Here is a 26774-nt window from a genome sequence, read left to right as displayed (position 1 = left end):
TTTCCTGCAATCTAGAACACAAAAATAGCCATTAGGGTGTGGTGTCTGGCCTTAAATTATAACAAATAAAGTTTAAAAAAATATACATATACACATACACTACTGTTCAAAAGTTTGGGGTCACTTAGAAATGTCCTTGTTTTTGAAAGAGAAGCACATTTTATGTCCATTAAAATAACATCAAATTAATCAGAAATGCAGTGCAGATATTAATGTTGTAATTTACTATTGTAGCTAGAAACGGCAGATTTTTAAAAATTGAATATCTACATAGGTGTACAGAGGCCCATTATCAGCAACCATCACTCCTGTGTTCCAATGGCATGTTGTGTTAGCTAATCCAAATGTATCATTTTAAAAGGCTAGTTCATCATTAGAAAACCCTTTTGCAATTATGTTAGCACAGCTGAAAACTGTTGTTCTGATTAAAGAAGTAATAAAACTGGCCTTTAGACTAGTTGAGTATCTGGAGCATCAGCATTTGTGGGTTCGATTACAGACTCAAAATGGTCAGAAACAAATAACTTTCTCCTGGAACTTGTCAGTCTATTCTTGTTCTGAGAAATGAATGCTATTCCATGCGAGAAAATGCAAAAAAAATTGAAGATCTCGTACAACGCTGTGTACTACTCCCTTCACAAAACAGCTCAAACTTGCTCTAACCAGAATAGAAAGAGGAGTGGGAGGCCCCGGTGCACAACTGAGTAAGAGGACAAGTACATTAGAGTGTCTAGTCTGAGAAACAGACGCCTCACAAGTCCTCAACTGGCAGCTTCATTAAATAGTACCCACAAAACACCAGTCTCAACGTCAACAGTGAAGAGGCGACTCCGGGATGTTGAGTTCCTCTGTACAGTGTCTTGTGTTCTTTTGCCCATGTTAATCTTTTCTTTGTATTGGCCAGTCTGAGAAATATATTTTTCTTTGCAACTCTGCCTAGAAGGCCAGCATCCCGGAGTCGCCTCTTCACTTTTGATGTTGAAACTGGTGTTTGGCGTGCATTCGAAAAGTATTCAGACCCCTTGACTTTTATCAGATTTTGTTACATTATAGCCTAAATCTAAAATGCATTAAATTGTTTCCCCCCCTCATCAATCTACACACAATACACCATAATGACAAAGCGAAAACAGGTTTTTAGAATTTTTAGCAAATATATAAAAAATACAAAACTGAAATATCACATTTACATAAGTTTCAGACCCTTTCATCAGTACTTTGTTGAAGCACCTCTGGCAGTGATTACAGCCTCGAGTCTTCTTGGGTGTAAAACTACAAGCTTGCTAGACCTATATTTGGTGAGTTTCTCCCATTCTTCTCTTCAGATCCTCTCAAGCTCTGTCAGGTTGGATTGGGAGCGTCGCTGCAAGGTATTTTCAGGTCTGGCTGGTCCAGGCTCTGGCTGGTCTACTCAAGGACATTCAGAGATTTGAACCGAAGCTACTCCTGCGTTGTCTTGGCTGTGTGCTTAGGGTCATTGTCCTGATGGAAGGTAAACCTTCGCCTCAGTCTGTCCTGAGCACTTTGGAGCCTGACTAGTCTCCCAGTCCCTGCCGCTGAAAACATCCCCACCGCATGATGCTGCCACCACCATGCTTCACCGTAGCGATGGTGCCAGGTTTCCTCCAGACGTGACGCTTGGCATTCAGGGCAAAGAGTTGATTCTTGGTTTCATCAGACCAGAGAATCTTGTGTCTCATGGTCTGAGAGCCTTTAGGTGCTTTTTGGCAAACTCCAAGTGGGCTGTCATGTGCCTGATTGGTGGAGTGCTGCAGAGATGGTTGTCCTTCTGGAAGATTCTCCCATTTCCACAGAGGAACTCTGAAGCTCTGTCAGAGTGACCATCCGGTTCTTGGTTACCTCCCTGACCAGGCTCTTCTTCCCCGATTGCTCTGTTTGGCCGTGCAGCTAGCTCTAGGAAGAGTCTTCCATTTAAGAATTATAAAGGCCACTGTGTTCTTGGGGACAGACAATGCTGCAGAAATGTTTTGGTACCCTTCCCCAGATCTGAGCTTTGACACAATTTTGTCTCGGAGCTCTATGGACAATTCCTTTGTCCTCATGGCTTGGTTTTTGCTCTGACATGAACTGTCAACTGTGGTATGGGACCTTATATAGACAGGTGTGTGCCTTTCCAAATCATGTCCAATCAATACAATTTTCCACAGGTGGACTCTAATCAAGTTGTAAAAACATCTCAAGGATGATCAATGGAAACAGGATGCACCTGAGCTCAATTTCGAGTCTCGTAGCAAATTAGAATTTGGTTTGGTCCCCCCAAAAAGTTACATATTGCAGCTTTAATTTTACGTAGTGGCCAGTCCACAAGGTGGTGCAGCACCGCCCTTACATTCTTTGGGGGAGAACTCTGCCACGTTTGTTGTCAAACATTTTTTTAAGCGAGACACATTTAGCAAGTCGTTTTCCCCGCCTTCCTGCAAACCACAGACTGAAATATATTTTACACTGGAGCCATTTAATGCTTTCCTTAATAATTTACTTACTTTGTGTATTTTGTTATTTATCTCCAACTCCACAGCATACAAAATAAAATTAAATATTGCAGTTACTCATGTCAGCTCCTCTTTATGGTAGCAAGTAGTTATGGAGAGGTTCATTTGTGTAAAACCATATTTTTGCTTACATCTTTTCGCATGGAAATTTCCTACCGAATTGAGTTAGATCCCTGTAACTTCATTAGAGAAATCTCTTCTGTGGCTGTGAGAGATTAGGTATATACTCGTATCAGGTGCCGGTGTGCGCACAGCAAGCTCCATCCACGCACATTAGGCAGTTGGGTGGGCAAGGTTTGGCAAAGGATATCATTGCAGCCATTTGGATGCATTCGCTGGCATCTGTGGCTTTCTTTAAAAAAATGATATATTCTGTGTCTGAATAAAGAGCTGATGTTCCTCAGCCGCTGTATTTAGTAAATAGGTCCCTCTTGTTCTGTGATGACAGGTTTGAATTACAGGCCGACGTTGAGTTGCTCTCAGTTCCAATCCCCTGTACAGTAGTATTGTGTCTCCAGAGAGATTGGAGATGGAAAGATAAGAGGGAAGGATAAGCCTGGCTGTCTGGTACACAGTCTCCGGTCCCTGACTGGCCCCAGACGTTCAGGGCTTTGGGCCTCTCCTTTTACCCTCGTGTTGGAGCACAGTGCGCCACAGAATCCCTCCTCGCATGGAGGGAGAGGCTTTTTAATGCCTCCGTAATTTGAGGGTACGCAGTCAGACAAGATCGTGTCAAATATCAATTTGATCTCAAAGGCTGTGATCCGTGAGATTAGGCAGGGGATTACATGTATGATTACAGCACTTGGCTGTTACGCCCTGCTTTATAGAGGCCCCTTCCTCCTCCCCCTCCCGATAAGGTTGCACTGGAGTTTCTTCCTCAGGCATTTCAGGCCTTTGTGTGTTTGTCCAAGAACTATACATTTAGGAACGACAGTATATAACTCCTCTTGAGAATACATGGAAAGTATTAATCCACCCATTGTAAGATTATAGTCTCTCTTTCTGTGTGTATGTGTTTTACTCTGAGAAGTAAATGGATTTATCCTTGAATGTCATGACCAAAATCCACTATTAAGGAGAAGGCCAGCTCAGCAGATCTGTTGAGTAGATGAAGGATCTCTCTGTCTGGGTCTGGGAAATGCATTAAGATTGGCAGTGTCTGAATGGTAAGATTATCCTTCATGGTGACTTTGTTTTTTTATGATTTGAGGATCATGGGGAAACAGTCAGAGCTGGTTTCTTCCAAGCCTGTAATTGTCTTGATAGAACACTCTCAAGGCACCTTTCAGCTCCTGCTGGTCTCCCAGAGAGAGAGTGAGAGAGCTGCGTCTACCTGTGCTGCCGAGACTGGCTTGACCTTCCAAGGCTGAACAACCCCCAAAGAGCCCGCTGACACTGAACTATTCAGGGTCATGTCATGTTTGTAACCTCTTCCTTCACACTCCACTCACCCGGGGAGGGGTTTTGCCCGTGCGTTGCTTCCTGCTACAGTACATTCATGTTATTGTAGCGGCCACAAGTTTGGATTGGTTTCATACTTTCTCAGATAGCCGGCATATTTTTATTATCTCACGCCTGTTTGATTTTGTACCAAGTACCATTTTTTTGGTTTCCATGGTGTGCAGAAAAACATATAAAACATGACACCTCATCCAGCTGGAATGTTTCATCATATTGGATGAATTAAAACATTTCTATCAGTTGAATATGTGATTATGACTAGGGGCCATATATGGAAACATGCAGAAAAGCCTTGATATGAATGCATAGACCCTCTTTTAAAAAAATCATGCCTCAGATAACTTTCACCCAGTGCGAGATCATTTTTGGAGACATTAACTAATATGCCAAGCTGTCTGACAGCTGCAAGTCCTGACCAGCCAGGCGGCCTGAAATTGATCTTTGTGCTATGGATTTCAGGGTGTCAGTTTGACAAGGCTTTGCACATTATAAAGAATAACAACTGTTTGCTATGCCTGCTGCGGTCTGAGGGAGCCTGGAGTCCTGGACCTGATGTGAACCCCTGTGAAGTAGCGGCAGGGCTCTTCACGCTACCGTTTTATCCATTTGGCCCATTAACCACTGTACAGGACATCCATCACGCCCAGCCTCAGCCTTGACTTATGAAGAAGCACCCTGGTGTCTCTGGGGAGATCAGGGGAAAGGAGAGATGAGCACTGCCTTCCCCAGAAAGATGAGGGAAGGAGGGAGGGAACCACCCAGTTTGCTTCCAGAGCCTTCCATTGGCTTCTTAGAACAGGTCTGCATCTATGTGGAGTGAGTTAAGCCCACAGATAGGTCAACACTACCCTGTTTCTGCCCTCAGGGTTGCTATGTTGTACATAGTGTTTTTACCTCATGCATACAGTGGGGCAAAAAAGGATTTAGTCAGCCACCAATTGTGCAAGTTCTCCTACTTAAAAAGATGAGAGAGGCCTGTAATTTTTCATCATAGGTACACTTCAACTATGACAGACAAAATGAGGGAAAAAAATCCAGAAAATCACATTGTAGGATTTGTAATGAATTTATTTGCAAATTATGGTGGAAAATAAGTATTTGGTCACCTACAAACAAGCAAGATTTCTGGCTCTCACAGACCTGTAACTTCTTCTTTAAGAGGCTCCTCTGTCCTCCACTCGTTACCTGTATTAATGGCACCTGTTTGAACTTGTTATCAGTTTAAAAGACACCTGTCCACAACCTCAAACAGTCACACTCCAAACTCCACTATGGCCAAGACCAAAGAGTTGTGAAAGGACACCAGAAACAAAATTGTAGACCTGCACCAGGCTGGGAAGACTGAATCTGCAATAGGTAAGCAGCTTGGTTTGAAGAAATCAACTGTGGGAGCAATTATTAGGAAATGGAAGACATACAAGACCACTGATAATCTCCCTCGGGTGAAAATTATCACAAGAATCCCAGAACCACACGTGGGGACCTAGTGAATGACCTGCAGAGAGCTGGGACCAAAGTAACAAAGCCTACCATCAGTAGCACACTACGCCGCCATGGACTCAAATCCTGCAGTGCCAGACGTGTCCCCCTGCTTAAGCCAGTACATGTCCAGGCCCGTCTGAAGTTTGCTAGAGAGCATTTGGATGATCCAGAAGAAGATTGGGAGAATGTCATATGGTCAGATGAAACCAAAATATAACTTTTTGGTAAAAACTCAACTCGTCGTGTTTGGAGGACAAAGAATGCTGAGTTGCATCCAAAGAACACCATACCTACTGTGAATCATGGGGGTGGAAACATCATGCTTTGGGGCTGTTTTTCTGCAAAGGGACCAGGACGACTGATCCGTGTAAAGGAAAGAATGAATGGGGCCATGCATCGTGAGATTTTGAGTGAAAACCTCCTTCCATCAGCAAGGGCATTGAAGATGAAACGTGGCTGGGTCTTTCAGCATGACAATGATCCCAAACACACTGCCCGGGCAATGAAGGAGTGGCTTCGTAAGAAGTATTTCAATGTCCTGGAGTGGGCTAGCCAGTCTCCAGATCTCAACCCCATAGAAAATCTTTGGAGGGAGTTGAAAGTCCGTGTTGCCCAACAACAGCCCCAAAACATCACTGCTCTAGTGGAGATCTGCATGGAGGAATGGGCCAAAATACCAGCAACAGTGTGTGAAAACCTTGTGAAGACTTACAGAAAATGTTTGACCTCTGTCATTGCCAACAAAGGGTATATAACAAAGTATTGAGATAAACTTTTGTTATTGACCAAATACTTATTTTCCACCATAATTTGTAGAATTTTTTATGAATTTATTTGCAATGTGATTTTCTGTATTTTTTTTCTTCTCATTTTGTCTGTAATAGTTGAAGTGTACCTATGATGAAAATTAAATTTTTAAGTGGGATAACTTGCACAATTGGTGGCTGACTAAATACTTTTTTGCCCCACTGTACCTTTACCCAGGATCAACCGAATTGGGCCAAAAAGCTTTCTCCCCCCCGGTACAATTTATCACCTGCCTTAACACTGAGACACTTCTGCCTGTTGTAAAACTTGAGAAATGGGACCCTCCTGGCCTCTTACTTCGGCAGTTAATTTGCTGGTGAAGGTGACAATCTGGTGACAATCTTAGAAGCTTGTAAGCCGCTTTTGTTGGTTTTAGACGTTTTCACCTAAATAAACCCAACTTAATGCTCTCATCCATGGGTGAGAGGGATTCGGGGGGGTGGGAAGGATTCGGGGGGGTGGGAGGGATTCAAGGGGGTGAGAGTGATTCGTGGGGGTGGGAAGGATTCGGGGGGGTGGGAGGGATTCGGGGGGGGGGGGGGATCCCGTACATGCACGTACGAAAAATAACAGGAGGGGTGAGCTCCCAGTGCCCCTGCTCCAGACTGTGCTCCAGTCCATGCTCTATACTAAATGGCCCCTGAGCATGGCGCAAAGCAAAGCCCGTAAAGGTACCCACCCAAGCCATACTATCCTATAAACCAGGATCAAAGCTGCATCTGAACAGCACTCTGTCATAACTTCAAATTTGGTTGCTCTTTTTTCTTTCTTCTTCTGGTAGAGAGAGCAGTTAGTGAGGCTTCGTTACTGGTCCTCCCACGGCTGACTCGGCTCCCTGGGGGATTAGGCCTAATGGAAGATTTGATAACTTTTGTAATGCTTTATAAATAGTTACTAGCATGTAATATGATCCCGTATAATGCCCTTTTAACAGCCTGTCCAAATGGTATTTAAGTTGAAGGCACAATCCCTCAATCATGTATGTGCAAAATTGCATTGTATATTTAGTTTATAATGGACCTTCATCTATGGTTCCAATAGTGACTCCCCTATATTTGTTCTCATAGTTTTTCAAAACAGTCTTGAGAATACACTGTATTATTCTTCCTGGATTCAATTAATATTCAAACATTTAACATAACAATGCATGCAGCTTGGTGTACTAACGTCATTCTGATATACTGTAGATGTGAAGGTTCTTATGAATCACTAGTTTTTTTCTCTTAGTTTCTTCAGCCTCTGCGCACTTGGTGAACATAGCTAATGGTTGGAATTTTCCATCTCGGCCACCAAACCCATCCTCACACTCACTCTCTCAGCTCAGGGAGGACAGGTCAGACTTCATTACTGGCCTTAACTGACGCTCAGCCCCAACAGCCGCTGGCCCTGGTCTGCAACTCACCAGACGGCTGTGTCACCAGACACTTCCAAGATGTCACAGCGCCGTCTCGCCAAACCCTCTTTGTCAAGAGTTGCGGTTAGAGCTGGAGAGCCTTCAGACACTGTGGCCTTAGATGGCCCGGAGAGAGCAGAGAACATGGATAGAATAGTATAAAGAGGAGCTGGGAGGGATGAACATGTATCTCTTTACACAAAAGATACCCTGATATCTCTGTGAGATCAGTCCCAGGACAACAAACGGGCGTGCTGGATCAAAGAGACCCAGGCAGGAGCTAGAGGCACTGCTGTGCTTGAAACTGGATATTGTAGATAAACAAAGAGGATTATGTGGTGCTTGGGCTTTTTACATGAGTTTACCTTTCTGTCTAGACATGTATGCACCAGATCACGTATCAAGTCTTAATGGAGGGCGTATCTTGAAATTGGGCCAAATGATGAGTAAATAAGAATTTGCTTAGTTAAATAAAGGTTATATAAAAAAATATATAGAAAAACGAGGGGGAGGTTTACTCTCAAAATGGCCACCACTACAGGCAGGGAACTCTAGCCTGGTTACCATTCTGTTTAACTGCTCTAGCCAGCATGACATCTGCAACAGTGTCAACTAGGGGTGGGCAGCTCATGTCAATCATGCGAAACTCCCAGATCTCCTTATCAAGCAGCTTCCATGCCTTAATATGTTGTTGGACATCTTCATAAAGGCACTAGGAGAGGACTTGATGGGTCAGCACAGCTGCTTGCCGTTGGTTCCACTCCTTGACTTTGTGCAGTAGAGGAATCTCGGTCATGCAAGAAGCAAATGGTAACACAGCCTCCCGTCTTGCAGAAGCCCGGTCCTCAAGGTCTGAATGCGGATGTTGGATGTGATGGGTTGGGGCTGGTTGGGCTGGCAGCTGAAAGCCATTGGTTCCACTGCTGGAGGTCTTGTGCAGCCGCTTGTACCGAATGTGTTCAGCAATAGAGACTTTGACCTGTTGTCCTGTTACAGGAATAGGCCAACATACAACACACTCATCTAGTACTGCCTCCTGTTGGATCTGTGTCAAGACTGACATGAAGTCCATCATCATGACTATGAAATTAAAGGTGTTGGTATTGGTGGTATATTGTAGGAATTATTGCTTAAACCGGTTAAACTTGCTCATCGTGGATCTAGTCTATTGAGCAAATAACTTATGAACACCATAAGCCACCACATTAATAATTCATGACATGGACATACTTATTGCCATAATGACTTATCGGTATCGGTAATTCGCCCTGCTCGGCCTAGTTGACAATGTCTGTTGGTTAGCTCAGTGCAGTGTTGGTGAAAGCATGTGCAATACCCATACATTCTTTGGGGTTGGTCCTGAAGCCCCTGGACTCATGGGGGATAAGCTGGTTGCTATAAAGGGAGCGAGGCCACAGGATGATAAAGACATCTCTTGGACAGCTTGTAACTATTGGCTACAGTGTTGAAATCTGGCCTGTATGTATGGAATTTGTACACTCCCATATTTCAATCCCAAGAATGTGGAGATGGCAGCTGTGACCTCCAGACCCGATGCACTGGCTGATGTGGCTGTTCCGTTTCCCTTCTACAAACACACAAACAAACTGCGCATAGACTTATTATACAGCAATAACCTCTTATTCAGACTTAACATTTTCTCATACACGCTTGCATCCAGAGGCCTTGTTCTCTCCCCAAAATAACTATCAGAGACCTGTGCTGTGTAGATAGCTTGTAAATACAATTTTACGAGCTTGTAAGAATGAATACTGTACCTCATAAATCTATTTAAGGTGTACAATGGAAGTTGATGAGCCCTGACTTTGGTGGCTACTCCCTGATGGTCAATACTTTTTAAAACTCAGCATTTCACTGCTGTATGTTATGCCTATGGTAACGTGCTGATATTTGTATTTCACCCTCAAGCAACTCTTACAATTCCATAACTTGAACAAGACTCTAATTGTGTGCAGTGTTCCAGTGAGTTTTAATCACAGGAGCAAATAATTGAGAGTTGACAGTAATTGGGCTGACTTGAGCACTTCATGCAGCCCCTTATTACAGAATATATGCTGTGTCTGTTAGCAGTTTTCCCTCCTCAGCTCTGTAACCCCTGACCCCTCTCTCTCCTCCCTTCACTCCACCACACGTCAACATGGCCACCGCGGCCTGACCTGGTTGCTGCTCCCAAGTAACTTTATTAATTAACCCTGTGATCCATAAACATTCCCCTTTCGGGTAAATAGAATAACATTTAGGAAGGGTAGCTGTTGTAAGTTTGTGGAAGAATTGTGGGAGTTTGTTTGAAGGGGACTGGGATCAGAGGAAGGGAGGAAACCTGACTCTGTGGGTTGTCATCCTGCTGGATTTAGAGCCTGTGATCATCAGTCAACGGATTTCTCCTCCCCACCCCAGCACCTCCTCTCTTCTCCTTTAGAGGGTGTTTTTTCCAAGGACATTAGTCTGCATTTTTTCACATTACTACTCCCATTGACAGATTGGAAAAAAGAGAATTGAGACACAAAGCTGATATTTTTAATGCCAACTTCAATTCATATTCTAGGCTTATACTTTGTTTTTTTTTAAGTGAAAAAATATTTAAAAGTTTGCTTCATGCAAAAAAACATGCTGAAATAGAATCTGAGGATTCGGATGTCTGTCGTAAATCCAAAGTATAGGGCTACCTCTGTTTTAGACATCTTCTTATTCGTCTGAAATGTGGTCAGGGTTCGGAAAGTTTAAAATAGATCCAAAACAGATCGCGCAAATAAATAGGCAGCAGTGCTTTTTTTGATGGCTCCACGACTAAAGATGCTTTATGAATCCAGTTCAACCATTTACAATAACTCTCCTTCGTTCTGGGCCATATCTCTGTCCCGAATTCCTCTGTTCGAGGCCCGTACATGGAAACTAACAGACGGCATAGAATAAATGAAGTTACAGATTTTTCCTTGGCAAACAATGCTAACTTAAGGTAGGGGGAATGTGTTTTTCATTTGGCATTGTTAGTATCAGGCTCTCGTATTTTAAAAGGTTAAATCCCTGTCTACTTGAATGCAAAAAAAAATGGCAAAGAGCTTCACTCCAGGTTGGTAGTGTTAATGGGACTCAACTTGTGTCTACAATATGATGATTGTTCAAAGCCTGTGCCGTACAACATCTGGTTGTCATATTAACATGTCCAGCTAACTTTAAAGTGGATTTACTGCCTCCCCAGAAGTTACCCTGTGGTGAAAAATTCCTGCCAATAGCTTTTGTTCATCTGTGCTTCACAGTGCCATGGCAACCACTAATTATAGCATTCCATGGATTCCCTTTTAAAGGGGAGAATGAGGAAAAATACAGCCACCTCCTGGCACCTGTGTGCGTGCACTGTGATTGACTAATGCAGAGAATCGTCTGAGCTCACTTCCCTGTTTGGGATACTGATTTCCTTGTTTATGTTTCTTGTGTAATCTTACCTTGTCCATGATGTGGGCTGTGAGGCCTGTGCCAAATTGTGACCGTGGTAGTGCAATACTCATGCAGGTTGCAGTGAATAGAAGATGAGAATGAGGATGAACATGTCACGGTTGCAGTGTAAAGTAATAATGTCTATCGTCCCTAGGACATAATGTTAGGACAGTCTGTCCACAGTTCTAGAGACTTCATAGCCACCAGCCTGTGTGTATGTGATCATGTGAGTCTGTCACTGCCATTCGCTGTCAGTTTGACCAGTCAGAGTATACACTGAGTGGACACAACATTAGGAACACCTCCCTAATATTGTGAGTCACCCCCTTTTGCGTTCCAACAGCCTCAATCCGTCAGGGCATGGATTCTACAAGGTGTCAAGTGTTCCACAGGGAGGCTGGCCCATGTTGACTCCAATGCTTCCCACAGTTGTGTCAAGTTGGCTGGGAAACTGTTGAGTATGAAAAGCCCACACTCAAATTGGTGTGACTGGCACCTACTACCATACCCCGTTCAAAGGCACTTAAATCTTTTGTCTTGCCCATTCACCCTCTGAATGGCACACACACCCAAACCATGTCTCAATTGCCTCGAGGCTTAAAAATCCTTCTTTAACCTCTGTCCTCCCCTTCAGCTACACTGATTGAAGTGGATTTAACAATTGACATCAATAAGGGATCATAGCTTTCACCTACATTCACCTGGTCATGTTTCTAATGTTTTGTACACTCGTTTTTATGGCATATGAAGACATCTCCCACCTAGGGCTGGGCGGTATACTGTATTTTACGATATACCGGTATTGATGCACGGACCGGTTTGGGTTTTTACTTTACTTTCTATAACGGTATTTGAATGTTTGGTTTGTTAAATGTGATACGCCATATGTAATGTCAATTTTTGTAGTTTACTTCGCTACTTGAGTCATCTCTCTCCATGCCGCTTTCCACACAGTCCTAGCGCCGCCCCATCATTCAAGGAACAGATTTGTTGTTCCTCGATCACAAGACACTTGCATTAAGTCATCATGGTCAATGCAGCGATTGCAACAATGTTGATGACAAGAATGCAGTTTTCACTATGCTTCTTCATTTAAATTCACTAGCGTTCTATAATTACACTATTAGTTTGTGTATTTGTAAACAAAAGCTGGTGCACGAAATCTAAGGAAGTCTCTAGATTTTGCTCGCCTGAAGTAGAGTATAGTGTGATAAATTGCAGGCCACACTACTTGCCTAGAGAGTTTTCAGCTATACTTTTCGTGGCTGTTTATTTACCACCACAGACATATGCTGGCACTAAGACCGCACTCTGTATAAGGAAGCTGTATAAGGAAATAAGCAAACAGGAAACCACTCACCCAGAGTCGGCGCTCCTAGTGGCCAGAGACTTTAATGCAGGGAAACTTAAATTAGTTCTACTAAATATCTATCAACATGTTAAATGTGCAACCAGAGGGAAAACAATTCTAGATCACCTGTACTCCACACACAGAGACGCGTACAAAGCTCTCCCTCGCCCTCCATTTGGTAAATCCGACTACAACTCTATCCTCCTGATTCCTGCTTACAAGCAAAAATTAAAGCAGGAAGCACCAGTGACTCGGTCTATAAAAAATTGGACAGATGAAGCAGATGCTAAACTTCAGGACTGTTTTGCTAGCACAGCATGGAACATGTTCCGGGATTCTTCCAATGGCATTGAGGAGTACACCACATCAGTCACTGGCTTTATCAATAAGTGCATCTAGGACGTCGTCCCCACAGTGACTGTACGTACATACCCCAACCAGAAGCCATGGATTACAGGCAACATTCGCACTGAGCTAAAGGGTAAAGCTGCCGCTTTCAAGGTGCGGGACTCTAACCTGGAAGCTTAAAAGAAATCCTGCTATTCCTTGCGACGAACCATCAAACAGGCAAATTGTCAATATAGGGCTAATATTGAATCATACTAAAGCATCGGAGCCGGTGGTCTTATGTGGCAGGGCTTGCAAACTATTACAGACTACAAAGGGAAGCACAGTTGCGAGCTGCCCAGTGACACGAGCCTACCAGACGAGCTAAATCACTTCTATGCTCGCTTCGAGGCAAGCAACACAGCGGCATGCATGAGAGCATCAGCTGTTCCGGATCACTGTGTGATCATACTCTCCGTAGCCGACGTGAGTGAGACCTTTCAACAGGTCAACATACACAAGGCTGCGGGGCCAGACGGATTACCAGGACGTGTGCTCCGGGCATGTGCTGACCAACTGGCAGGTGTCTTCACTGACATTTTCAACATGTCCCTGATTGAGTCTGTAATACCAACATGTTTCAAGCAGACCACCATAGTCCCTGTGCCCAAGATCACAAAGGCAACCTGCCTAAATGACTACAGACCCGTAGCACTCACGTCCGTAGCCATGAAGTGCTTTGAAAGGTTGGTAATGGCTCACATCAACACCATTAACCCAGAAACCCTAGACTCACTCTAATTTGCATACCGCCCAAACAGATCCACAGATGATGCAATCTATATTGCACTCCACACTGCCTTTTCCCACCTGGACAAAAGGTACACTTATGTGAGAATGCTATTCATTGACTAGAGCTCAGCGTTCAACACCATAGTACCCTCAAAGCTCATCACTAAGCTAAGGATTCTGGAACTAAACACCTCCCTCTGCAACTGGATCCTGGACTTCCTGACGGGCCACCCCAGGTGGTGAGGGTAGGTAGCAACACATCTGCCACGCTGATCCTCAACACTGGAGCTCCACAGGGGTGCATGCTCAGTCCCCTCCTGTACCCTCTGTTCACCCATGACTGCATGGCCAGGCACGACTCCAACACCATCATTAAGTTTGCAGACGACACAACAGTGTTAGGCCTGATCACCGACAACGACGAGACAGTCTATAGGGAGGAGGTCAGAGACCTGGCCATGTGGTGCCAGAATAACAACCTAGCCCTCAACGTAACCAAGACTAAGGAGATGATTGTGGACTACAGGAAAAGGAGGACCGAGCACGCCCCCATTCTCATCGACGGGGCTGTAGTGGAGCAGGTTGAGAGCTTCAAGTTCCTCTTCGTCCACATCAACAACAAACTAGAATGGTCCAAACACACCAAGACAGTCTTGAAGAGGGCACGACAAAGCCTATTCCCCCTCAGGAAACTGAAAAGATTTGGCATGGGTTCTGAGATCCTCAAAAGGTTCTACAGCTGCAACATCGAGAGCACTGGTTGCTTCACTGCCTGGTACAGCAATTGCTCGGCCTCTGACCGCAAGGCACTACAGAGGGTAGTCCGTACGGCCCAGTACATCACTGGAGCTAAGCTGCCTGCCATCCAGGACCTCTACACCAGGCGGTGTCAGAGGAAGGCCCTAAAAATTGTCAAAGACCCCAGCCACCCCAGTCATAGACTGTTCTCTCTACTAGTGGTACCGGAGTGCCAAGTCTAGGACAAAAAGGCTTCTCAACAGTTTTTACCCCCAAGCCATAAGACTCCTGAACAGGTACTCAAATGGCTACCCGGACTATTTGCATTGTGTTTGCATTGTGCTTCCCCCAAACCCTCTTTTTACGCTGCTGCTACACTCTGTTTATCTTATATGCATAGTCACTTTAACCATGTCTACATGTACATACTGCCTCAATCAGCCTGACTAACTGTAACGGTTTTCTTGGTGAGAAGGAGAGTCGGACCAAAATGCAGCATGTAGATTGCGATCCATGTTTTAATGAACAAACGTAAAACACAAATCAATGCAAACACTACAAAATAAAGAACGTGATGAACGTAACAAAAACCTAAAACAGCCTATCTGGTGAAAAACACATAGACAGGAACAATCACCCACAAACACACAGTGAAACCCAGGCTACCTAAATATGGTTCCCAATCAGAGACAATGACGAACACCTGCCTCTGATTGAGAACCATATCAGGCCGAACATAGAACTGGACAAACTAGACATGTAACATAGAATGCCCACTCAGATCACACCCTGACCAACCACAACATAGAAATATACAAAGTAAACTATGGTCAGGGTGTGACAGTACCCCCCCCCCAAGGTGCGGACTCCGGCCGCAAAACCTGAACCTATAGGGGAGGGTCTGGGTGGGCATCTGTCCGCGGTGGCGGCTCTGGCGCTGGACGTGGACCCCACTCCATAATCGTTTTAGTCCACCTCCTTAGCGTCCCTAGATAGGTTACCCTCCTTAATGACCGCTCGGGACAGAGGGACAGCTCGGGACAGAGGTAGCTCGGGACTGATGGGTAGCTCAGCACTGAGAGGAAGCTCAGCACTGAGAGGAAGCTCAGCACTGAGAGGAAGCCCAGGCAGGTAGTTGGATCCGGCAGAACCTGGCCGGCTGGCGGTTCTGGCAGATCCTGGCTGACTGGCGGTTCTGGCAGATCCTGGCTGACTGGCAGATCTGGCAAATCCTGGCTGACTGGCAGATCTGGCAGAGTCTGGCTGACTGGCAGATCTGGCAGAGTCTGGCTGACTGGCAGATCTGGCAGAGTCTGGCTGACTGGCAGATCTGGCAGAGTCTGGTCGACTGGCAGATCTGGAAGAGTCTGGTCGACTGGCAGATCTGGAAGAGTCTGGTCGACTGGCAGATCTGGAAGAGTCTGGTCGACTGGCAGATCTGGAAGAGTCTGGTCGACTGGCAGATCTGGAAGAGTCTGGTCGACTGGCAGATCTGGAAGAGTCTGGTCGACTGGCAGATCTGGAAGAGTCTGGTCGACTGGCAGATCTGGAAGAGTCTGGTCGACTGGCAGATCTGGAAGAGTCTGGTCGACTGGCAGATCTGGAAGAGTCTGGTTGACTGACAGCTCTGGCTGCTCCGTGCTGACTGGCTGCTCCATGCTGACTGGCAGCTCTGGCTGCTCCATGCTGACTGGCTGCTCCATGCTGACTGGCAGCTCTGGCTGCTCCATGCTGACTGGCTGCTCTGGCTGCTCCATGCTGACTGGCTGCTCCATGCTGACTGGCGGCCCTGGCTGCTCCATGCTGACTGGCGGCCCTGGCTGCTCCATGCTGACTGGCGGCCCTGGCTGCACCATGCTGACTGGCGGCCCTGGCTGCTCCATGCTGACTGGCGGCCCTGGCTGCTCCATGCTGACTGGCGGCCCTGGCTGCTCCATGCTGACTGGCGGCCCTGGCTGCTCCATGCTGACTGGCGGCCCTGGCTGCTCCATGCTGACTGGCGGCTCTGGCTGCTCCATGCTGACTGGCGGCTCTGGCTGCTCCATGCTGACTGGCGGCTCTGGCGGCTCCTTGCAGACTGGCAGCTCTGGCGGCTCCTTGCAGACTGGCAGCTCTGGCGGCTCCTTGCAGACTGGCAGCTCTGGCGGCTCCTTGCAGACTGGCAGCTCTAGCGGCTCCTTGCAGACTGGCAGCTCCTTGCAGACTGGCAGCTCTATGCAGACTGGCAGCTCTATGCAGACTGGCAGCTCTATGCAGACTGGCAGCTCTATGCTAACTGGCAGCTCTATGCTAACTGGCAGCTCTATGCTAACTGGCAGCTCTATGCTAACTGGCAGCTCTATGCTAACTGGCAGCTCTTTGCAAACTGGCAGTTCTGAACAGGCGGGAGACTCCGGCAGCGCTGTAGAGAAGGAAGGCTCTAACAGCGCTAAACAGGCGGGAGACTCCGACAGCGCTGGAGAGGAGGAGGGCTCCGACAGCGCTGGACAGGCGAGGCGCACTGTAGGCCTGATGCGTGGTGCTGGCACTGGTGGTACTGGGCCGAGGACACGCACAGGAAGCCTGGTGCGGGGAGCTGCTACCGGAGGGCTGGGGTGTGGAGGTGGTACTGGAAAAACCGGACCGTGCAGGCGCACTGGAGCTCTTGAGCACCGAGCCTGCCCAACCTTACCTGGTTGAATGCTCACGGTCGCCCTGCCAGTGCGGCGAGGTGGAATAGCCCGCACTGGGCTATGCAGGCGAACCGGAGACACCGAGCGCAAGGCTGGTGCCATGTAAGCCGGCCCAAGGAGACGCACTGGGGACCAGCTGCGTAGAGCCGGCTTCATGGCATTAGGCTCGACGCTCAATCTAGCCCGGCCGACACGCGGAGCTGGAATATACCGCACCGGGCTATGCACCCGCACTGGAGACACCGTGCGCACCACTGCATAACACGGTGCCTGTCCGGTCTCTCTAGCCCCCCGGTAAGCACAGGGAGTCTGCCCAGGTCTCCTACCTGGCGTAGCCATACTCCCTGTTAGCCCCCCCCCCCAAGACATTTTTGGGGCTGCCTCTCGGGCTTCCTTGCCAGCCGTGTTCCCTCATATCGCCGGCTCCTCTCTCCGGCTGCCTCTGCTCTCCTAAGTGCCTCCACCTGTTCCCATGGGAGGCGATCTCTTCCAGCCAGTATCTCCTCCCAAGTGTAACAGCCCTTGCCATCTAAAACGTCCTCCCATGTCCATTCCTCTTTACGCTGCTGTTGCTGCCTGTTGACACGCTGCTTGGTCCGTTGGCGGTGGGTGATTCTGTAACGGTTTTCTTGGTGAGAAGGAGAGTCGGACCAAAATGCAGCATGTAGATTGCGATCCATGTTTTAATGAACAAACGTAAAACACGAATCAATGCAAACACTACAAAATAAAGAACGTGATGAACGTAACAAAAACCTAAAACAGCCTATCTGGTGAAAAACACATAGACAGGAACAATCACCCACAAACACACAGTGAAACCCAGGCTACCTAAATATGGTTCCCAATCAGAGACAATGACGAACACCTGCCTCTGATTGAGAACCATATCAGGCCGAACATAGAACTGGACAAACTAGACATGTAACATAGAATGCCCACTCAGATCACACCCTGACCAACCACAACATAGAAATATACAAAGTAAACTATGGTCAGGGTGTGACACTAACTGGTGTATTTACAATATTCGGCGCACATAACAAATGAACTTTGATTTGATTAGATTTATTTCCATGATTCCAAAAGTGTCAAATAGCATTTGCAACATTTGGTTAAAAATTAGGCCTAGATTGTTTGCCCATATCGTGTATCCGTACGTGGCAGTGTGGAAATGATCTCAAATGAGTACAGCAAATACAGAAATGTATGAAAATGCTTGAAATTATTTTTGAACAGTATAAAACAATCAGAATGGAGAAAGACCCATTGAAATCACTTAGAATGTATGTGTTGCCACCCTGGGATCATTTACTACTCATAAAGCAAATGTACAACTTTTATTATTCAAAAACATAAAAAATATAGTCAAATACCGCCATACCATCCAATTCTTTTAAAATACAGTGACATGATATTTGGCTATATCGCCCAGCCCTATCTCCGCCCCACCTCTACCCTCCCTCCCTCCTGTCCCCATATCCTCACGCTCCTGGCCTTGCTCTTATCTCTCCTGGGCCCTGTGTGATCCGGTGGCCGTATCTGATTCCCCCTGACTTGTGCTTGCACTCTGCAGTCCGTAGGCTTCCCACTGATCTGGGAAGGTGCTGATGGGAAGTCCAGACACATCCAGAGCCGCTGAAAGCTTCTTTTGGCAACGGGGAAGCCCAGTGCTGATCCTCTCTGTCTGTGTTTATGGCACAAGAGAGATCACACTAATGGGACTCTAGTCCTCTTCATGCACTACAGCACTGTGTGGGGCTTTGTAGGTTAGAAACAGAAAGCAGACCTAAAAGAGATTGATATTGATGTTACTCTTGTCTAAACCGGTTAGTGTCAGAGATTCTTCAGGCGCTACATTTGTGTGTGGTTTTTGAATACATTATTATTATTTAATGAAAACCAAAAGTTCACCAAAAAGAGGTCGCTGTCCCCTGAGGGCATGTAAGTTTGAATAGAGCTAGTTGTTCCACACAAGGTGTGTGCTGCATTGCTGCTCAAAAACCTTTCATGAAGAAACATATTCCCCCTGCACGGATGCCGAGACAAATCTGGTTCTGATTGGATTTTGCTTTGACTTCTAAATGTAAATCTGATTTATCTCTCTTTTGTTTTTCAGCCCTGCAAGGCCTTTTCGGTTCCCAAAAAGGTAAGATCTGCCAAAAATAATTATCTTATTTTTTTTTTAACGAAAGCTCTTCTCTCGCTCTCCTTGAGTCCATCAAAACCCTGCCGAGCTGTCATTCCTGTGTAGTGAATCATCACAGTTATCGATGTGGAAAGGGCTCTCTGTGCCTGGAACTTGCTAACCACCTCACGTTCCTCTACAAGACATGCCTTCCACTGAGTTTCCCTCAAGTCAGAACACTGAATATACTTAAATATCTACATGACGTTTCAATGAGCACCTTATACTCTTTTGGATATTCTACTAGTGTACCCTTCTCTTTTCTGTTTGGTTATCAGTACATATAATATTCGTATAGTTATAAAGCCATCAGCTTTGTGTTTAATCAACACCTGACCTTCATCTCCAGCTATGCAGAGCTGATTGCTGATTGGCCAGTGGTGGTGCTGGGGGTGTGTACAGTCCTCATCGTGGTGTGTGCCCTGGTGGGTATTGTGGTGCCAGACCTGCCAGACTTCTCAGACCCCTTACTGGTGAGTAGGCCATGCCAATCGAAGGAAAGCACAAAACTTTCTCCATAGAAAATACTGGTCTTTATTTTGATCAAGATTGAAAACTTAGTGTTTCTGACACACCAAAATCATTATATTTAGTGCATGTGAAGAGTCCAATATGTCGAAGGTCAATTTCCTGGTGAACTAATAAATAGATGTCCTCTGTTTGTCTGTTTCTTCAGGGATTTGAGCCACGAGGCACGGCAATAGGCCAGCGATTAGTCACATGGAATAACATGGTGAAAAACACAGGGTACAAAGCAACCCTAGCTAACTACCCATTCAAGTATGCCGACGAGCAGGCGAAAAGGTAACAAAGCCGAACTCACAGATCCTGTCCATTTAATGTCATCCTTCTAACCCTTTAGTGACACATGTATTGATTCAACATCCCTGATGAAGGGGACTGGTCAGGATCAGGCCTCAGGCCATGAAATGGAGTGATGTATCCTGCTGACAGACAGAAACAGACAAGCACACACACTAAATCTCAATCCCATCCTGCAAGAGGATTGGTGGGGGAGATTGTTCAATCCCCGGCCCATCTCCATTACTCATCTTGATCACTGGGGAGGGGGAGGCTCCAGGGTCAGGCCTGTCAACAGGACTCTCTGCATCATTCTGCCATGGCCTCAGTCTCCTCTGACAGACTCCTGATTAAAGGAAGAATGTCTCTTTCAGATGTGTCCCTGAAACCCCTGCTCATCACAATGATCTGGCTATTATAATGATTAGAAAAATAAAGATTGCAATCTGATAGTGATCACTTCACCGATTATGATATAATCACTGGCTTTGTAATCGCTTAAATGGGTCGGTCTAAACCCGTTTCCTTAGTTTGTTTTAAGAATGACCTTTTCGTACTCTTTGGTTACCATGTGCAAATCTCTGCTGTGTGTTTGCTTTAAGCGGATTCAGTCTCGTTCTGTCATGTGGATCTTCAGAATTGATAGAAAACTTCATTGTAATGTATGAAGTGTTAGCAGTGCAATCACACCATTACTTTTGTATTCCAGTCACCAAGAGGACAGGTGGGCTGAAGATCACTTTGACAGAGATAAAAGACAAGCTGACTGGGACTTCAGTAAAGACAGTTTCTTCTGTGATGTCCCAGGTACAAACTCATCATGCTTCTCCCGTTTCAAGTGTTTGTCTAGTAAGTGTTTGACTGACTGAATGTTTGACTACGATGAAATGCTAACCGGATGCTCTTAATGTATGTGCAGGTGACAGATACTCCAGATTAGTATTCACATCTGCAGAGGGGAAGAACCTTTGGAATATACAAGCAATTAAATCCATGTGCAATTTGGACAATACACGGGTAAGTGGAACAGCACTGTTGATGATGTGCCTCAGCGTTTGCTCATGTCAAATTGTGCCATGTTAATGATTTTTCAATGCCTGAACTAAGCCCCATCATATTAGAAATTGTATGTTGGGTGTCTATGCTGCCTCAGGCTGGAACTAACCCAACTGATATATTGGCCTTGTCTCCTGTTATGGTCTCCTTGGGTCAATAGTTATGTTCTAGTCAGACTCTGTTCTTATATCTTGTTGTATTGTGTTGTCCCCAGGTGCGCTCCCATCCCCAGTACTGGAGCCTGTGCCAGCGCACCACCGACGCCTCCTGCTGCCCCAGCTGGACCCTGGGTAACTACGTAGCCATCCTCACCAACAAGTCCTCCTGCCAGAAGATCACAGAGCGCGACGTGTCACACACCCTCAAGATCCTGCGCTCCTGCGCCAAATACTACCACAACGGAACACTTGGCCCCGACTGCTGGGACATGACCACGCGCAGGAAGGACCAATCCAAGTGCACCATCGTCCCCCGCAAGTGCACCAAGTACAACGCCGTTTACCAGATCTTCCACTTCCTGGTGGACAAAGACTTTATGAGCCCAAAGAACACCGACTACCTTATCCCTGTCCTGAAACATGGCATGCTGTTCTCCCCCACAGAGAAAGGGGAGACCATGATGAACATTTACCTGGACAACTTTGAGAACTGGAACTGCTCGGACGGCATCACCACCATCACGGGTATTGAGTTCGGTATCAAACATAACCTGTTCCAGGACTACCTACTGACGGATACCGTGTATCCGGCCATAGCCATAGTGATTGTGCTGTTTGTCATGTGTGTGTACACCCGATCTGTGTTCATCACCCTGATGACCATGATCGCCATCATCAGCTCCCTGATCGTGTCCTACTTCCTGTACCGCATGGTGTTCGACTTTGAATTCTTCCCCTTCATGAACCTCACGGCCCTCATCATCCTGGTGGGCATCGGGGCGGACGACGCCTTTGTCCTCTGTGACGTGTGGAACTACACCAAGTTCGACAAGCCCAACGCTGAGCTGTCGGAGACGGTGAGCATCACTCTGCAGCACGCCGCCCTCTCCATGTTCGTCACCAGCTTTACCACGGCTGCCGCCTTCTACGCCAACTACGTTAGCAACATCACCGCAATCCGTTGTTTTGGCGTTTACGCCGGCACGGCCATCTTGGTTAACTACATACTGATGGTGACCTGGCTGCCGGCCGTGGTGGTGCTCCATGAGCGTTACCTGCCCAACATCTTCACCTGCTCTCAACCTCCCCCACAGCAGAGTGGGTTCTGCACTCTCTGGGCCAACCTGTGCCAGAAGGCCAGCAAGTGCCTGTTCACCATCTCCGAGGCCTCCCGAATCTTCTTTGAGAAGGTGCTGCCCTGCATCGTGATCAAGTTGCGCTACCTCTGGCTCTTCTGGTTCCTGGCCTTCACAGTGGGAGGGGCGTACGTGGTGTGTGTCAACCCCAAGATGAAGCTGCCCTCCCTGGAGCTCTCAGAGTTCAAGGTGTTCCGCTCCTCCCACCCCTTTGAGCGCTACGACGCAGAGTACAAGAAACTGTTCATGTTTGAGAGAGTCCACCATGGGGAGGACCTGCACATGCCCATCACCATCATCTGGGGGGTCACCCCCGTGGACAATGGGGACCCCCTCAACCCTAAGAACAAAGGCAAACTTATGCTGGACAACACCTTCAACATCGCCAGCCCAGCCTCCCAGCTGTGGATCCTCAACTTCTGCCAGAGGCTAAGGAACCAGAGCTTTGTGTTCCAGTCGGAGGAGCAGGACTTCACCAGCTGCTTCATTGAGACCTTTAAGCAGTGGATGGAGAACCGGGACTGTGAAGAGGCCTCGGTCTACCCTTGCTGCAGCCAGTCAACATTCCCCTACAAGCAGGAAATCTTTGAGCTGTGCATCAAGAGGGCCATCATGGAGCTGGACCGCAGCACCAGCTTCCACCTGGACAGTAAGACCCCCGGGCCTCGCTTCGACATCAACGACACCATCCGGGCCATCGTCCTGGAGTTCCAGAGCGCCTACCTGTTCACACTGGCCTACGAGAAGATGCACCAGTTCTACCATGAGGTGGACACCTGGATCCAGGAGGAGCTGAAGAGCGCCCCGGCCGGGCTGAATTACGGCTGGTTCGTCAGCAACCTGGAGTTCTATGACCTGCAGGACAGCCTATCAGATGGCACTCTTATCGCCATGGCATTGTCCGTGGTGGTGGCCTTCGTGGTCATGCTCCTCACCACCTGGAACATCATCATCAGCCTCTACGCCATCCTCTCCATCGCGGGCACCATCTTCGTCACGGTGGGCTCGCTGGTTCTATTGGGCTGGGAGCTCAACGTGCTGGAGTCAGTCACCATCTCAGTGGCGGTGGGTCTGTCGGTGGACTTCGCGGTGCACTATGGAGTCGCTTATCGCCTCGCCCCTGACCCCGACCGCGAGGGGAAAGTCGTCTTCTCCCTCGGCCGGATGGGTTCCGCTATTGCCATGGCGGCACTCACCACGTTTGTCGCCGGGGCGATGATGATGCCATCCACGGTGCTGGCCTACACCCAGCTGGGCACCTTCATGATGCTTATCATGTGCATCAGTTGGGCCTTCGCCACCTTCTTCTTCCAGTGCATGTGCCGTTGCCTGGGCCCCCAGGGCACCTGTGGACAGATCCCTCTGCCCAAGAGGTTTCAGTGCCAGGCTTTCAAAGAGGGCACCACCAACGTCCCCTCGCCCCAGGGCAAGCATGGCACCAAGTACCAACTGGACAGTCGAGGAGGAGAGGTGGAGCATGAGCATTACGAACTGGAACCATTAGCTTCAAACCCTAGGAATGAGGAGAAACCTGCAGAGGAACAGGAGACGTGCACCCAGCTCTATAATGGAATAGCCCCCCACTCTGCCCTCTGCACACACATCCCCTTTAAGAGCAAGGCAGAGCCCGGCAGAGGGCCCTGCTCTGAAAAGGGACTGGGCACACTGGCTACTAAACCCAGATCCAAATGCCAGTACTCTCATAACACAACCTGCACATGTGGGGACCCCCCTCCTCCTCAGCAGTCTATGGGTATGCAGTGGACTCCCCACCCATGCACTCAAACAACCCAGGATTCCCCGTGCCCCACTCCTCAGTTCACCCTAACAGGCAGCCATGCCAACAAAGGCCAGAACTTCCTATCCACTCTGGACGCCGTCTACAAACCCATAGATTGCCGTATGAACTATGTACACTGTCCCCCATCCCACTTCCACCACTGCACCCCGGGCAGGATGCCCAGACAGGGCCCTCACAGCTGCCACCTCAGAAGCTACTGTGTTCACACTGTCCCCGTCCTGGGTGGCCTCCCCAGGGACCAGAGCGCTGCCCCAGACCCATCTGGGCTGGAGGATTCACACCGGACTGGAGGGTCCTCTGGCCCTGGTGACAGTCCTAAAACCCCAGCTCAGACTCAAGGTCCTCCTGCCTCTCCTCTGGGCTGCACGTTAGCCCACACACACCAAGGCTGCTGCAGGGCCACCCATGGAACGGAAAACGCTCCAAGCGTGGATAATCATGTGTCCACCACAACGCAAAAGGGCGCTTGTCATAAGATGCCCAGCAACCAGGAGAAGCTTGAAACTAGTACTACTCCCATCACACATGAAGAAAGTGTTGAAAAGTGCAAACAGAACCCCAAAAAGGAGAGGGCATCCTCAGCCTCTCCTAAGAAACTCTACTGTTTTAACAGAACTTTGAAAGTAAAGTGCAATTCTGTTGAGTTTAATGTGCCAAAAGCTGAAGCCAATGTGCCTGCTCTTGCAATAAATTCAAAACCCTTATCTGAAAGTTTATGTTGACAGCAAATAAACTTATAAGATAATTCTGAAAGACTATATCTAAAGAGTAAACGTTTGTCATATCAAGCTATAATGTGCAGTGTCCCTGTGCAATTAAAGTGCTTGGTATATTTCATAGACCAAGTGCCTCATGTCTTTCATCTAAAAGTATGGTCCTATATGTTCTGTGATTACTGTATCTACTATGCAGATAAAATTGGTTTGATCAGTCAGATGTACTGTTTTTGAGTACACAGTAAATATGTTGTGTGTTTATGGAGCTCTAACATGTCTACGGAAAGGTGAACCATTATACTTTATTCTCTAAGAACCACAGGCCTTCTTAGTTAGACGTCTGTTTCACGTTGCCAGATGCCTCTCGGTCCAATATGAAAGATGTACTGTATGATTATAAAGTCATTTTAACCCAATTGTCTATTTTTTCACACAGCTCCTATAGTATGAAATGAAAGTATCTCAAGGTTTTGTTCAAAGGGCATGGTTTGGAATAACAAATGGTACACCTGTTTCATTGTCTCACTCCCACTGGCGCCTTGAGAAGATTTGCTCTGTCTGGCCTGAGGCCACAGTGCTGTGCTGGGCTCTCATACATCACACAGATGTTTGATTTCTAATCTCCACTCCTCAAGAGCCTGCATCACATTCCAAGCTGGTCATACACTGTAAGTCTATGAGAAATGCTGACGTCCTACAGCAGGGATCCTCAACTAGATAAAAAATAAAATATTGAGCGGATGGTCAGGGGACCGGAACATAATTACAAATTATTTGTAGACTGCAGATTGACCGCAAGGAGCCCAAACAGATATATATTTGACTAAAACACAATCATTTGAAACCTTGCTTACATTTGCATATAATCACATCTCTCTATTATGCGTTGGAATACTTGGCAACAGATTTCCAAAAATAAAATCACTTGGAGCTGATTTTCTGGTGTGGGCGGGGGGATAAAACCATCCGCATGCCAAATTCCCAGTTGGGGAACCCTGTTATAGACCATCCACACCCCTCATCCACAGAGTCATTTTCTAACAGTGACCAAGGACGTATGTGAAAAGGGCATGAATTTCAAAGATAAACTCTAAAACCCAACAATAGTATAACACATATGGGTCCCATCATTTGATCTTGTAACATATCAATGACATGCTATTTTATTACCTTTCTCAGAATCTTTGGCTGCCCTTTGTTAACTCCGTCCAATAAAAAGTATCCTATTCATTTACGAATTCCATTCATTCACGATTCCTGTGTTTTATTTGCTCTTCTGGCTCCTGCCATCCATCCCCCCTTCTAACAGGTTTCCCTGGTGGTCCAAGATCCTGGCCAAACCTTCTGCTACAGAGCAAACATATACATTAGACCGGGCTCTGCAGGCAGTATGACTCACTACAGCACGGCATACAGATTTATAATTACACTTTCAGTCTTGAATTAGTGTCAGATGCGCAGCTCTGAACTTGTATTGTAGGCTACCAGACGCCTGTAATTATCTGTGAGAGAGACACCAGGCTGGCACTGTAGCCCATCTCCCCGTAGTCTCTGACACCATCACCCTCTCAAAAACAAAGATCAGCAGCAACTCTTAACTTTAATCAGGGGTACAATAAAACTTTGACATATTGTGAGCGAGGAGAAATTCCTCTAGCGACTGCTAAGTCCTCTCTAATTACTCCCTTCACTCCCTCTCTCTTGCACACTCTCAGGCAAGGGTCATACAGGAACTAGGCATGGACATTTCTTAGCTCTAGTTCCAGCTAATACATATCCCTATTCCTGTTCAGCCTTGCCAATTACTGAGGGATGCAGATGGGATTTTAGGTCAATCATAGGTATGACTGTTCGAACCTCTCACCTCGCGCTACCTGGAAGCTTTTCAAAATGACATGTCTCCTGTGTAAGATTGCCCTTGTT

The 26774-nt window shown here is 46.9% G+C and overlaps 1 protein-coding gene across 3 annotated transcripts in view; it reads left to right on the top strand.

The window, feature by feature from the left end:
- The window catches only part of LOC110522298 (protein dispatched homolog 1), a 73511-nt gene extending 47221 nt beyond the window's left edge, over positions 1–26290 (top strand). For all 3 annotated transcript variants that reach the window (XM_036975875.1, XM_021600575.2, XM_021600576.2), the window contains 6 exons: positions 19115–19144; positions 19533–19656; positions 19860–19987; positions 20694–20791; positions 20904–21001; positions 21255–26290. In XM_036975875.1, the coding sequence (XP_036831770.1) occupies positions 19115–19144; positions 19533–19656; positions 19860–19987; positions 20694–20791; positions 20904–21001; positions 21255–24857 (4081 nt within the window). In that variant the 3' untranslated portion in view covers positions 24858–26290. The remainder of the gene's footprint in view (positions 1–19114; positions 19145–19532; positions 19657–19859; positions 19988–20693; positions 20792–20903; positions 21002–21254) is intronic.
- Positions 26291–26774: the final 484 nt, after the last annotated feature.

This window comes from Oncorhynchus mykiss, chromosome 4 (assembly GCF_013265735.2).
Source record: "Oncorhynchus mykiss isolate Arlee chromosome 4, USDA_OmykA_1.1, whole genome shotgun sequence".
NCBI classification, from domain to species: domain Eukaryota; kingdom Metazoa; phylum Chordata; class Actinopteri; order Salmoniformes; family Salmonidae; genus Oncorhynchus; species Oncorhynchus mykiss.
Note: the sequence above shows the minus strand (reverse complement) of the source record. Positions and strands in the feature narration are given on the sequence as shown.